We start from the raw sequence: 15,831 nt of genomic DNA, 5'->3' as shown, positions 1-15,831 counted from the left end.
GTTGGCACTGTCCAAAGACAGTGAATAGAAGAAATGAAGGTGTATAATGAATCCTCATAGGGATTGATTGAGGAAAAGTTATTATACACCAAAGAATCCAAACACTTGAAAAATAGTGACCACACATCCATATGCCCACTTCTAAAAGGGCTAGCACTTAGCTCTTTTAAAAAATGAAAGCTGGGAATCTGGGGAAAATGATAGGAGGAATCTGAATCTTGAGGATATGCAAATCAAATCTGGTGTGATTCGATTTGTACCTGAAGCTAGCCAATGGACCACAGGGAAGATTTGTTGTGTCTCCAAATCACCAAAATCAGCTAGGTTTGGGAACAAATTGATTTGTACCCAAATCAATTCACACATCCCTATTGGGAAGTCCTGGCATAAAGGCTGTCTTTTGTATAAAAATATACAAATGATTAATGTTTTACCTCTATTTTTACAAACCTATGCATTTAGGTCTGACTAGGCAACATAATTGCCACAGGCAACACATCTTCAAGGCGATATTCCATTATTAAATATATCACAAGCCTGTTGGCCTGTTAGTGGTGTATTTCTTTTTTGGCATGGCTAAAGTTTCTGAGTTGTCAAGTCAGAAAGCACAAGACAACTGAACTGGAAGCCTAGGGCTACTCTTGAAGCCCTCCTGTAGGTGATAACACAGCTGGAGGAATCAGAGGCCAGGGTCAGACCTGGATTACTCATCATCTTATGCATATCCTTAGCTGTGCTTGCCACTATGTGCTTTCAGAGGAATATTGTAGTGGCCACTATGGCTGTTCACCATTTGAATTTCATGTTCATCACTGAGGTGGCCTGCCTGGAGCAACTCAACCTAGTTTTTGCTAAGGTTTGAACAGGGGTGTATCTAGCGTTGAGCAGGCAGGGCACGTGCCCAGGGCGCCACTTGAAGGGGGCCACCATTTTTAAAAATTTTAAAAAATTAATGGCTGACGGAAACAAAATGGCCACCGTGCATGCTCAAATGGCTTCTGTGAGGCCCTAGGCCAGGCCAGGCCTCACAGAGCCATTTTGTTTTCAGCGGCCTTAAAAAAAATTAGTTTAAAAAATGGCCATCACACATGATCAAATGGTCCCTGTGAAGCCCTAGAGGCCAGCAGGGGGAGGGGGAACCTTTGAAGACCCCACCCCCCACAGCCTTTAGGAAGCTACAGGTATTTTGTTTAAAAAATTAATATAATATAAATCACTGTACGCATATTCAGATATGTGACTTGTATGTGACCTTCAGACTTGTATTTTTCAGCTGATATTTTGGTAGAGTTATCTGAAAGATGGGTGTCAGATGTTTGGACAGGGGGCACAATTTCAGTGCTTGCCCTAGGCACTGTTTTCCATAGATATGCCTCTGGGTTTGAACCAGATCAGAACTGTGGGGGTGAGCGGGTGGGTGTTTCCCTATGTGTCTCACAACTGTACCAAATTTGATCCAAATCAATTCACCTTGCACCTCAAACATTCATGTATCAAACCACCTTGAATCAGAGTAGATGACATCATTACAAACTACGCCCTTGAGCCATCCCTATGTGTCAAATCAGTAACGTGATTCACACATTACCCCATTGTGCCACAAATTTTCACATGACTGTCATTTTGAATTGGGATGAATGACACCATCACAAACCATGCCACTGAGGTGTCCCTATGTGTCACTCACTAAAACTTTACTAAATTTGGTTCAAATTGGCTAGGTTGTCCACATGTTAACCCTCTTGCCCCTCACATTTCTTCCGTCTTGAACCAGGGTGGATGACATCATTGCAAACTATGTAGATGACAGTGGGGGTGGGGAGACCAGAACAAGAAACTAATGTAACACTAGACTGTTGCAAACTATGTCCTTGAGCTGTCCCTAGGTATCCTTACACCAGTCGCAAATTTGATTCAAATTGGCTAGATGGTTCACAAGTTGGTTCAAATCCCCGCTATCTTGGATAGGGGTCAATGACATTATTAAAAACTACATAATGACTACAAACTATATGTGATTTTGTATTATATTGTTGTCTGCACAGGAATGTTTTTATGGTATGATTTTAAATGTGTGTAGTAGCTTCTCGGCCTTTTGGCTGGGAAAGCATTCTCTACTAAAGTCATCTGTTCTATGTAGTACTTGTAAATTATATTAATATACACATTTCCAGGTACATTCTGAATTTTTGGCAGCCTATTATTACATTATTTTCTCGTACTGGTCTTTTGGGGGCATCTACATTCTTTTTTGCATCAGCGATACACCCCATTTTGAGTTGTGTTTACCATTACAAACTACACCCTATGTGTTACTAAACTGTACCAAATTAAGTTCTAATTGGTTAGGTGGTTTACAGGTTAGCCCTCTTGCACCTCAAAAGTTTATGCATCTGCCATCTTGAATCAGGGTGGATAACATCATTACAAAATATGCCACAGAGATGTATCTAAGTGTACTCAGTTTGGTTTGTAATGGTCCAGGCATTGCAAAGTTGATACACACACAGGACAGACATGCATACCAGAAAGACACACACACAAACACACGGCCAGTCACGGACACATGGACAGACAAGAACACAAACAGTCAGACACAGAGAGAGAGAGACTGTTGGGTGATCTCATAAGCCTACTGGAAAGTAGGCCAAAAAAGGAAATTCTTCACCATGTAAAAATTCCTAGTTAACATATGCAGTTTATTACTACAGAATGTAGTGAGGACTAATGGCTTAGATGGCTTTTAAAAAAGGATTGGGGGATAAGTCTAGCATCCAGTATAGACACTGTAGCTAAATGGAACGATTGATTGATTGATTAAGTGCTGTCAATTCATTGTTGACTCTTAGCGACCACATAGATAGATTCTCTCCAGGATGACCTGTCTTCAGCTTGGCCTTTAAGGTCTCTCAGTGGTGCATTCGTTGTTGTCATAATCGAGTCCATCCACCTTGCTGCTGGTTGTCCTCTTCTTCTCTTTCCTTCAACTTTTCCAAGCATGATGGACTTCTCAAGGGAGCTGGGTTTTCACATTCTGGACCGGGTCTCACGATCAATGAGACCTGGTTTCTTCGAGTGCACGGGGAGGGAGCCCTGGGTGGCTGGATTGGCCACCCACACGGTTGCTGGCTCCGTGACGGAGCTGGTGGGGGCTGGGGGGAGTGGGGACCGAGAGTCCCCCGCAAGCTCCAGTGCGAGTGCGCAGGGCATGCTGCCGAGACCCCCGGAGCCAGGAAGCAGCTTTTCGCCTCGCCTCTAGGGGGTCTCCTCATGACTAGGCGCAGTGCGAAGCCGCGCCGTGGCTACTCATGATCTACAAAACCAGGTTTGCGGAGTGCTCACTCCACAAACCTGGTTTTAGGGCATGTGATGACACAATGTTTAGTAGCCACAACAGCCCCACCTCTGCAAGCAGCACAGGCATGCTTTAGGGTACACAGCTCTCTTTGATCTATGGTTCTCTGTGTGGCATGTAAGCCAATGTTTTCATTGGGGTCAACCTGTGTAGAGCCCAACAGGCCTACAGCTCATTTGCAGAATCTCTGAATACCAGAAAATCAGTGCACAGATTGCACAAATTGAGTGTTTGCTTTCTGTGTGTTGGCCGGTAAGCAAGCTGTAATGCACAAATGGTGGGTGGTGCCAGAAGTCAGGCAGTTGGGCCAAGCATTGGCTGATCCTGATCCTGATCCTGATCCTCCTACTGCATGGCGTGTGTCAACATTTGCATAAGGCTTTTAAGTCAACACTCCCATCCGTTGGGACTTAAAGTGCTTAACACAGTTAATCCTGATGAGACTGAATATCTGACAAATGGACATTGTATTGCATGTAAATGTTTTGATCCCCTTCACAATTCACAACTGAAAGCATCTAGAACTCTAACATAGTTGGAAGAAAGAACTTACCAGGAATTATGCTTCTCATGTTTCTTTCACTGCATGCCATTTATTAGACTGACCTCCTAGGATGTGGGGGCTGCTGCAGTGATTTAGCTGAGCTGCTCAAATAAGCCATGCAGTCCATGGCTGCCGCTAGCACTGGCATTTAAGAAGTACGCACCATATATTTATGGCTTTGCATCTCTCAGACAGGGTTGATCATCCTCTTATTGAAGTATATGATCTTTTTTGAGCTCCTCCTCACAGCTGCCATTTGACAACAACCAGCTTTCTATCTGTGAAGTGCATTTATTCGATTTCCTTTACTGTGCTTTTAAAATCAGAAAAGTTTATTGAGGCTGTTGAATGTAGTGCTTCTGTTTGATATTTTAGCCATCGGGTAACAGGTGGCTGCCTTTCCGTTAAATGAAGCTAGTTTGTGTTACAGAAGATGTTTAGTGGGAGTTATGGTGCCGTGGAAACACTAGCTCAAGTCAGAACTCCCATATAGAGCAATGGGACTTCAGTTAATTGTGGCTGAGTCCCATCCACTGCTTTCAGTCAGACTGTTGCTTGATTTGTACACATGTAGAAAGCGGACAGCCCACCCAGAAGATAATCTTGAAGAGTTGCTCTAATTATGAAGAGTTTTGAAAAATGACCAATACACCATCAACAAAACACAGTTTTATTAAACAGGAAACATGTCCTCCAGCTATGTTGGATAAAGGAATCTGCACTTGTTCACAACAATAATCTAGTTCTGCCAAGCTTACATATGAACTATCAAGGGCACAAATCCTGTACCTGCTTTTTAACCAAACTAGGTGTTATGATTATTCCTGGACAAATTGATGAATTCTAAAGAAGCCAAATGGGCCTAGAATCCATTCTGTCATAGATGCCTTTTAGATATTCTTCCAACTGCATGGGAATTGTTTACTTGGGTAGGGATATGGAAAATGTTTTGAGCTTGAAAATGAACTGTTCTGAGCGTTTCAAGCTCCGAACGGAATGCCCTTAAAATAAAGGGCCTGTTTCAAGCTTGAAATGAAAAAATCCTGTTTTGATTGGAACATTTTGAGTGTTTCGAGCACAATTTTGGAGGCCTGTTTTTCCTTTGCTTGTTGGTTTTATTGCACTGGCTTGTGATCCCTTTGCTTTTTGGTTGGCAACTGTGTCTCCATTGGCTGAAGGTTGGGGAGAACACTTTTGAAGGGAATTTCAAATTCAAAATGTATTCAAAGAGACTGGGAGGCAGAGAGAACCCTTATACTGCACCTCTCTTGAAGAAGAGAATATATCAGGACAGGAGAAAAGAAGGTGGATTTTGTTGTGTGTGTGTTTTGTTTTCTCAGCAATGAGTATAATATGCTGTGCTATTGCTGCTATAACTAACTGGTTTTGCTGGATCTCAGATTGACAAAGGCAGAACATGGGTGCCTGTTTTCACTGAGTTGTAGCTTGTTTTATTTGTGTGAGAGAGTTGTGGCAAGAAATGGAAAGCAGCAGCTTTCTCTGGGAATGTGCAACAGTAATATTTTCTGGTGACTGCTGTGATGAGCTCCATGTCTGGTCTTGAGACTAGCCTGTGCTTCACTCACTGATCTGATCTGCGCTGTAATCTGCATTGCAAGATGTACTTAGTCAAAATGTGGCTGAAGTTGCTGTAGTTGAGCTTATGGCTAGCTTGCTGCTAAGTAAGGGTGCTACTGTGGCACCTGTTGCAATGCTAGGAAGTAGCATAAGTAGTTATAACTGTGTGTGAGAGAGCAACTTGTGCCAATGAGTATGGGTTCTGGGTCAGTGATACTTCTGGGCCCATTTTTGGACTGTCTTTGAAATGTGTGTTCTGTGTTGGGAGGGACAGATTCCTTTTACTGTGTAGACTTATCTGCAGTGCTTTTCAAGTCAGGGTTGCAAAATGCATTGCATTCTGTGAGTGTGACTTGTTCCAGGCCACCGGGAACAACTGGGAACTCGAAACACCCTATTTGAGTAGCTCCTAGGGACACCAAAGTGGGTCGGGTGGTAGGGCATGATGGGTACTACCTACCACCCAACCCACTAAAGAAAGGGGCAAGCAGGCGATTTTAAATAAGATTTTAACCTTTCCCCCCAAACCCCCATAGGATCCTCTGAAAAAGACCCCTGGGATTGGCCCCGCTCAAGTGGCTGGGTCATTTACATGTTCTCCAGCCATACATAAGTTGCTCACAGATAAACAGCTTCCATGTGACTGGGAGAAATTCTAAAAGGTACTGTAGGCAGAAGATTTCAAACAAGTCAGGGACAATTTGACACACTAGTGAGAGAAACTGATTTTTTTGTCATCTTACATATGGTGCAGGTCAACAAAACTAAGGCTCATACACTCTATGGACCGCACAGACTAGGTGGGCCCTGGTCAGCAGTGTGAGGTTCCTTGTGCATCTGGATTGCAGGGATTGAGTGCATTAAAAATAGCACTCAAGATCTTTAAAAATTAAAACCTCCACATATCCCAAGGGTCAGCACAGCAGCACCAGCATGAAAGGTTGTAGAATCATTCTCACAGCCTTCATACTTCAATTGTAACTCACCAGACCTTTGAACTAGAGTAGGCCAATGAAATGGTCTGTGAACTGCATTTACTGTGTCATAAAGATTTCTTTTTACACTGAATCGCTGTCACATAGCAACAAAACAATAATAACATAAAAACTGATAAGTTTTAGCTCCTGTACTTAGAAGCTTTTAATGGGGGGAAACAATCATTTCCTTTAAAAACAAGAATAAATAATGTCAGGTTTTCTTTTATAGATTAGGGGGGGAAATATGTACACGATTATACAATGTAACAAAATACCCATCTGTTTTCCAGAGCAGGATTGTCATCTTTGGGTTAGATCTTCAGCAAAGGAGAATAAAAGGTCCATGCCTGAACCTGTTCCTTTCCAATGGCATGAAAATCAGACTCCCAGTGTCCCTAGAGCTACAACAGTGCCTGTCAACGTACATGCAAAGAATGGGGGGAGATTGCCAATAAGGAAGGTAGTATGCAGGAAGTAGCATGCAGGAAGTAGCTGATATAAGCATGGTTGGCATCTTTTTAAAGGGACCATTACATGGAGGAAATATCTGAAAGCTCTGAGAAAATATAAGAAAAGAAAAACCATGGGAGGTGCCAAACATTTCAACCAGTACTCCAGCAATCAGTCCCAGTACTCTACCTACAGTACAGTACCCAAGCAGCAGGTCTACTGGACTAAATAGGCAGCATGCCTACAGGCAAACCTAATACCCCAAAATGCCACTTAAGCAACATCACCATCGCCTTCAGCACCAGGTCAGATGACCTGGGAACCAATGCAGCTCAATCTGGCTTTATAAAGCCTCAATCCTGGGGTACACTTACCTCCACTGAGATACAGAACTTCTCCAGGCAGAAAATCGAGCCAGACTGAGCTCTTGCTTTCTATCTTTCTTCACTCTGAGTGCTGCCTCTGGAACAAGACTTTTACCTGCCTTAGTTTACAGCACCTGCCTCCGAACCTGACCTGGCTGACTGCTTGCCCTTTGTTGGTCCAGTGACTTCAATCCTGTTTTCACTTGGGATACCTGACCCCCAGCAAGCTCTGATGAACCAAACACACCTAGTAGAGGTTGTGTCCACGACACACACACAGCCCTGGAGCCACTGACCCCACCTTGCAGCAAAATGGAGTGAGCATTAATGAACCCAAGTAGGGTTGCCTTTCAAGTGCACCCTTCAAGTATAAAGGGTGTTCAGATGCACACAATTATACACACATCAAGATGGCACTTGGTGAGCTATTACTGGTGAGCTATTGTTGTCTTCCAAGGTTCTGTCTCTTGAGCAACTTTTCTACCACAGCAGCACTGCCCAAAGTTTATCCAAATAAGGATGGCATTGACAATGCCTGAGGAATCTGAAGGTGGTATCTTACTGAGAGAAACTGTGACGGCTGCCTAATGACAGTGTTGTTCACAGTTGATCAATTTGGTGGGAGCTGCAGATTTTATGGACTTCATATCACAGTTAATTTCACCTCTGTGGGCTGCATTTCAACTCTTTGGACTACTTGTCTTGTCTTCGTCTGGAGATAGGTTGGTAAAAACACCCACAGAAAGACTGTTTCTTCCACAGGGGAAATGGGGAATGTATTTCTTGAGTGAGAGATCATGATTAAAAATAGCTGAGAAAAATAAGTCTGTCTCCATTTCTATTTTTGGTAAAAGCAAAAACATGGTTTGATATTAGCACTTTAAGTCAAACATCAAAGCCTGGAAGAAGGTTCATATTGTAGCCACATAACTAAAGGTATGTGAATGTGTGCATGAGCGCACACATGCAAAAACAGTGGGAGCAAACACAGGAACCCTTTAGCACGTTGCTTACTTGTTTGCTCATTACCTTCAAAGGACTAGGACATACAGGCATCATTCTGAATGAGAAAAATATTTCCTCTCTCTGCAAATTGTGGCCCACTTTACCCCCACCCTTGGTGAGCACACCCTTGCTGTTGCACCCATATCAAATCAGTACAGGGGAGTACTATGGCGAAGCAGGAAAACTGATCTGGCATTAACGTCCTGGTGCATGATAATCTGTGATGGTCCTGCATGGTGGAGGATGTTCAGGGACCTTAGTCAGAAGCAAGACTCTTGTGATTCTGGATCATTGTGGATTGGAAGCTTGTCATGTTCCTGGTGATGCCCATTCTGCAAGACTGTATACCTAAAGACAGGGAAAATTCAAATTAGAACCAATGAAAGCAATGTCTTGGGGGCCCTTTCTGAAAGCTTAGCAGCTTTCTCCTTGCAACCCCCCCACTCCCCAGCATGGATTTCCTTCCTCAACAGCTGCAAATCCAAACGTAAATCAAAAGAGAGAGGTGTGTCTGTGTCTGTGTCTGTGTCTGTGTCTGTGTGCTCTGATTAAATATTATTTAGTCCAACATGACAACGTACACTGAAAGGAAATCCAGCTTTTCTAGTTACCCAGGGATAATTCTGACCAAACCCAGTAAACACATGGAGCTAAATGGTTTTAATAATAAACATTGAGCTGGGTCTCATGATCAGTGAAACCCGGTTTCTGCAGCAGAGCGGGAGCCCTGGGCAGCCGGATCAGCTGCCCACACGATTGCCGACTCTGTGATGGAGCTGGTGGGGGCTGGGGAGCTCAGGGGCTGTGCAGCCCCCGGAAGCTTCAGGGTGCCCTGCTCAAGCGCACAGGGCATACTGGGGAGACCCCCGGAGCCAGGAGGTGGCTTTTCGCCTCCCCTTCAGGGGTGTATTTGTGAGTAGCACAGCGGCTACTCACGATCGGGAAGCCCGTGTTTGCGGAAAGCTTGCTCTGCAAACCCGGGCTTAGAGGAGGGCTACAAAAGCAAGCTAACCACTTGTAAGCCACTGCGTGGTTTACTCTCCTAGCGCAATTTTTGCTGCTCGTGAGAATAGCCCCCTTAGCTAGAATATAATTTGGGGTTTGAAAATGTACACTAGAACAGTAGCTTTCTCTGAAGAGAATGATGAAGAGCCCTGCCTATAAGAGAATATGATCAAGCCATTTGTGCATTTGCTCATCCTGAAACCCCCCCCCCACATCCTGTGGCTGCCATCTCCATGGTGATACATCATGCAGTCTCTGCTGCACCACAGTCACAATAGTGAAAAGGCTAACTTATGTGGAAAAACAGAGAGAGAAGGAATAATAGCAACCATCTAGCAAAAAATTCATAAAAAGCAAAAAAATGAAGCTGCCTTACAGCAGGATAGAACAAACGAGTTTAAAGTTCCTAAGCAATCCAAGTTGCAATTACTTGTAGTACATTTGTCTTCATCACAGGCTTTGTGATAAAGGACCCCTCCTTTGCCTTTGCCTCTTTCATATTTTAATGATATACATATTTTCATGTATAAATCAATTAGATGTTATAAGGGCGATGAAATAACGCATTTGCACACTTCAAAGCTTTTTTCAATGACCTTCTTTAATGCACAATTGAAAGTTAAAGGTTAAAAAACATTCAAAAGTTTTAAAAAACCTTAAAAACTAAACCACAGATGTAGCATTTAATTACTGAACAATTCAAGTAACTCATTGCAGTATTTTAAACCTTAATCTTAAACTTAATTCTTTCAGAACTATATACAGTAACTACACTACTGATTTAGGACCAGCTCAGATGTGCAAATATATTGACTTTAGGTTCAACATGTAAATTCAGAAATAAAACATAAGGATTTACCAGCACGTGCTTTTTAGTAGCTTATGTGTGAGCGAGAAAAGGATTCCATGCTAGAAGGAACTCTGTTCAGCAAGCCCCATTAGCAAATGCAAGACCCATTATTTCTTGGATCTGATGTTAGAGCTTGGCCATGATAAGGAGCTCTCATACTTGTGCAACCATTAATTCAGGAATGACATTTCATCAGACTTCAGTGTTGATGTTTTTGCAAGCTCTTTTAGACAGTGAGCCCTTTCTCACGACTGGAGAAGGGCTCAAAAGGAGCGAGGAGAGGCAATGGGAGAAAGTCTCAAAATGCTTACTTCCCCTGCAGATGATCCTCTCTCCCTTGCTGGGCGAGTGGATCGCTTGTCCAGATGATGGCTGGCTCCTGTCAGCAGCAGGGAGATGAGCGGCATCGGCAAGTGCGCGGTACATTATGGGGAACCCTGACGCCGATCGAGAAGCTACTAACGGATAGGTGCCACGCAGAGCAGTGTGACACCAACACACAATTAGCCAGGTTTCTGGGCACTCTTGCATCCAAAACCCAGGCTAACTGGCAGGCTCCCTAAGTGGGTTTGCCACGACCAGAAGCTGTATGGCACTTGATGGTTTACATGCATCAGCAAAACTGGTTTTGCCTGCGTGTGTGAATAGCTCCAGTCTCTTCAACCCACCCCCCTTTGGGAAACTTTTACAGAAAGCAGTGATTTGTTTCCTTTGAAAAGCCACTACCACACTTTCCTCAACTCCCATCTCCTTCCCTAGCTTGAAACCTAAAGTTTTCATGCCTGTGGGATTCTGCAGAGCTTCTGCAGAACCTTAGAGAAGTCCATGTTATGTAAAGAGTTCCTGGGAAGCATTTGTGCTGCTACTGTGATGGGAGTCTGGTGGCACAGGTTACCTGCTACTGGCCGTGTGCCTGCCATGTTCTCAAATCCTTTTCCCTTTAAGCTGAATCACTCAGCTCCTGAGACCCACGTTAGAACACTGGACACAGGGTCCCAAATCACTACTGAGCTGGAATTGCTACTGAGCTGAAATTATTAGCCCTGAGCATTCCTTGTGCACGGAGAGCTGCAGTAAACTGCCCTGGACGCTGTTGGAGACTCAAGTTTTGGGTGGTATAGAAATATTTTAAATAAAAAATAAAATAAACCAAAGTCCTTGTGTCAATTTCTACATGGGCTTGAATATTCTGTTTAGGATATGCAGTGGTATCCCCTGAAGCATGGTGACCTGTGAGACGACGCAACTCTGCAGTGCTCTGTAGATGATGGCTCAACCAGTCAATGCTGTTTTGATCTGCTGGACATCCAACAATCTTTGTCTTATGTTGGCATCTAATGAGTTGCTCCCCAAGACTAGAAAGGAACCAGTACCATCTTATCCTTGCAGACTGTTGTTCTTGGTGTGGATGGTTAGACATCCAAACAAACTGGCAATGGCAAAAACCTTCATTAAGTTGAAAAACAGTGCCAAAGGCCAACTATTTGTCTTTCATTTGCAATTGTATATTTTCACCACAGGGCCTAGATTTCCAATCTCTCTCTTTGTCACACTGTAATGAAAAATAACACATGGCTTCCTCTGCTCCCCGTCCACCACCATATCATGGTGCATGGTTGATAAACAAGTACAGCCTTGTTCTTTGTACAATACTAAAGTCTTCTGTCTATCAAAGCCAAACACAGATGACAGTGGTTCTCTTCATGAATGTGGTTGCATCTCTGGGGTAGGTCTGGCTTGTTTTGTCTTTTAGTGCCTACACAGGTCAGCTCCTTGCTTAGAAGAGCCTCTGTCAGCTCTACATTGGTAAAAAATTTATGCTCCACCACACTCCTCCAAGTATTGTTCCATGGCTGCACAACATACAGGCCTGCTTGTCTTTGTGGTGATTCGCGGGCTGGATAAGACATTTCTACATCACAGCACCACAATATTTTCAAACCATACTTTTTTTGATTGCTTGGCATATGTTGCTAGAAGGGACACAACCCTCAGAAAACCCATCAACTGTTAGGTTGTACCTGAGAATGAATTACTACACAAACAAGGTCCTGATATCTTTAATGGGCACCAGCTTGTCAATCACTCCTCTCTTCTATCTTGTTCCTTCACCATCAACTTTTAAATAACATGTGATGGCCTCAAATAGTCTTAGGATCATCACTGCACAAAAGTAGGGACTCCCCAAAGATGCTGCCCACATTTTTTGCAGCCCCTCATGAATACCATGAACCACACCAGCCAAAATGATTAGGTTCTTAGTTTTCAGTTCTTACTAAAAATAAATAAATAATGTTTTCAGTTCTGTTGGATTAAGGGACTTCTAAATTCATGTTTCCTCTGAATGGCTCTCATTCCATTCTATGAATGCTGCATGTTTAGTTTCTCAGTTCATTTCCTTGAGGATGATATGCAAAATAACTTATGTGACTAAAAACATGAAGGTTTCCTCTATTGTGTGTCTGATTGTTTCACACATTGCCCTGCACATTCCCATAGAATGTCAGCATTAAATTAACTGGTGCTGTATATCTTTTGCTATTCCTGTCTGTCATCTAACCCATAACGTGTCAGGTAAGTGAGGTTCAGCTGACTGCTCAGTGCCATATATCCTGCATCTTCATCTTCCTGCTGGTCTTGTGGTAGCAAGCATGAATCGTCCCCTTTGCTAAGCAAGGTCCACCCTTGTTTGCATTTGGATGGGAGATACAGGTGAAACTCGGAAAATTAGAATAGTGTGCAAAAGTCCATTAATTTCAGTAATGCAAATTAAAAGGTGAAACTGATATATGAGACATTACGTGCAAAGCGAGATAAGTCAAGCCTTAATTTGTTATAATTGTGATGATCATGGCGTACAGCTCATGAAAACCCCAAATCCACAATCTCAGAAAATTAGAATATTACATGGAACCAAGAAGACAAGGATTGTAGAATAGAACAATATCGGACCTCTGAAAAGTATAAGCATGCATATGTATTCAGTACTTGGTTTGGGCCCCTTTTGCAGCAATTACTGCCTCAATGCGGCGTGGCATGGATGCTATCAGCCTGTGGCACTGATGAGGTATTATGGAAGACCAGGATGCTTCATTAGCGGCCTTCAGCAATTCTGCATTGTTTGGTCTCATGTCTCTCATCCTTCTTTTGGCAATGCCCCATAGATTCTCTATGGGGTCAGGTCAGGCGAGTTTGCTGGCCAATCAAGCATAGTACACTGTATACTTTTCAGAGGTCCGATATTGTTGTATTCTTCAATCCTTGTTTTATTGGTTCCATGTAATATTCTAATTTTCTGAGATTGTGGATTTGGGGTTTTCATGAGCTGTACGCCATGATCATCACAATTATAACAAATTAAGGCTTGACTTATCTCGCTTTGCATGTAATGCGTCTGTCTCATATATCAGTTTCACCTTTTAATTTGCATTACTGAAATTAATGGACTTTTGCATGATATTCTAATTTTCCGAGTTTCACCTGTATGTGTGAGCACTGTGAGATATTCTCCTGAGGGGACAGGTCTGCTCTGGGAAGAGCATCTGCATGCTTGCATACAGAAGGTTCCAAGTTCCCTCCCTGGCATCTCCAAGATAGGGCTGAGAGAGACTCCTGCTTCTGCAACCTTGGAAAAGCCGCTGCCAATCTGTGTAGACATTACAATATTGAGCTATATAGACCAAAAGTCTGACTTGGTATATAGCAGCTTCCTATGTTCCTAAGCTCTTTTGTTGGACTCTGTCCCACCAGGGACATAGTAGGGATATCTGGGAATTGGCCATATATGTACTGTGAATAGTTGATCCATTAATGCCAAGCTTAGTGAAGCTGAGATGTTGTGATCCTTCCGCCTGTGTTCTGGTGGTTAAAATCCCTGCTTCCACAAAGTCGGGTGCTTCTTTACTCATTCCGAACACTAGATCTGATGTTTTGAGAGGGACTAGTTTCATCTGTCCAAACTAGGGAGCACAGAACTATGCAATGCTTCAGACAATTGTACAGACAGAATCACCGTTCAAGGTCAATTGAACATGCAAGGGGAAACATAGCTTTAAGTTTCCAGATAGAAAATTTGACTACTCTCCTATCTCAAATAACTTAATATTGGGTTGGGATAGAAACTACGCCAATGAAAAAGTCCACAGTTTGGGGTGGTTTTCTTCTCAAATTGACTTAACAGGAGGTTGGGATAGAATCTACCCCAGTGGAAACTGTCAATACACTTTGGGGTGGTTTTCCTTCCAACTGACCTAACGTTGGACTTCAATGGAAACTATTATTGGGGCGGTTTTCAACTCCATTCATCATAACTGATGAATGACTATACTTTTGGATATATTGTGCACCAAATGTAGATGACAGTGTCATGGAAGTGCAAGCTGGGAATACAGTGATTTGTGTGATTACACTAAATTTATGCACCCAGGCTCAGCATTTACCCCATAATACAGGACAAAGGTTAAGCAGGGCAGGGAGGGGACATGTAGCAGAAAAATCTGCTTTTCTTATTGCTTGGGCATTGCAGCCATCCCAGGTGCTGGCAGGCTGGAAAATAAAATCAGCCAGATGGCTGTGCTGCCCAAGACCTACCAGTGTCTCCCATCTAAACTTTAGGAATAGACCACTATTTTCATTAAGCTGCACATAGCAGTTGGGACAGAGTTTAAAACTCTGCTGGCTCAGTAATCTTCCTCATTCACACTTGCTTAGGGTACAAAGATACAGATACAGAAATCTGTTACACCTGTCCATTGTAGTCTAAAAAGAAATCTCCCATGGTTAAACATTCTGCACAATATCTGTCTCTTCAATCCCACTTTCCTTCTAATCAATTTCATGAAAAAAGAGAAACGTAAACAATCCCTCATTTAGTGAATCAGGGTTAAAGTTAACAATTGTTTGGGAGCCAAGACTAGGTTATTTTAATAGATCTGTTGCCTTGAAATAAACTTCCACCATCTGTTCAGCTCTAGAATTACAAATGCAAACAACATAATTCACAATTGCATCATAAAAACACAAAGCAGAAAGATTAAGATGACTCTATGTACTGCAAGTTGTAAAACATCTGTTTTTCTCTTTTTTGGCACAGGTGGGAAGCAGCCTACTCTAAAATGGTCTCTGTATTTATGGCCAGCTGCAGAAGTCAAGCAATAGTTCATTGTGAAACATATAGATATATAGAGTTAGTGTCAAGATAGAACTGGACGTGGCTGATGTGACACAATCATACCTCCATAGTTACAAGAAGCCTTTGCCAGTCACAAGATAGACCCCTCAGATACATTTGTCACACATGACAAACTATCTCAGGGATTGTGATTTATCATGAGTTTCTTACCTTGAAAGTGACAGCAAGTCAAGTAGGTATTATCAATTCACTTGGATGTTCCATAGATCCCCTCACTAAGGGCTGTTCCATACATTACATTTTTAAGGTGTACACCTTTTAAGTATACCTCTAAGCATGCAGAGTATGAATTTGACAAGAACATATTTGGAATGCTGTGTGTTATATAGGTACACGAATCAGAGAACTGGGATTGGCTGCAGCTCCCTGCCATTCATGCACTTGGAGGCAAACTCAGGTTTTGAATGGCTATAACCTGTAGTTATTTTATTTATTTATTTATTTATTTATTTATTTATTTATTTATTTATTTATTTTATTTTATTTTATTTAATATATTTCTATACCGCCC

The 15,831-nt window shown here is 42.6% G+C and overlaps 1 protein-coding gene across 10 annotated transcripts in view; it reads right to left on the bottom strand.

Annotated features, from left to right (window-relative positions):
- Window positions 1–4,553: 4,553 nt before the first annotated feature.
- The window catches only part of HTR4 (5-hydroxytryptamine receptor 4), a 367,266-nt gene continuing 355,988 nt past the window's right edge, over window positions 4,554–15,831 (bottom strand). For all 10 annotated transcript variants that reach the window (XM_053299683.1, XM_053299686.1, XM_053299687.1 and 7 more), the window contains one exon: window positions 4,554–8,622. In XM_053299683.1, the coding sequence (XP_053155658.1) occupies window positions 8,535–8,622 (88 nt within the window). In that variant the 3' untranslated portion in view covers window positions 4,554–8,534. The remainder of the gene's footprint in view (window positions 8,623–15,831) is intronic.

This window comes from Hemicordylus capensis, chromosome 2 (assembly GCF_027244095.1).
Source record: "Hemicordylus capensis ecotype Gifberg chromosome 2, rHemCap1.1.pri, whole genome shotgun sequence".
In the NCBI taxonomy this organism is placed as follows: domain Eukaryota; kingdom Metazoa; phylum Chordata; class Lepidosauria; order Squamata; family Cordylidae; genus Hemicordylus; species Hemicordylus capensis.
The sequence above is the reverse complement of the archived record's forward strand: the minus strand, read 5'-3'. Positions and strand labels throughout refer to the sequence as shown.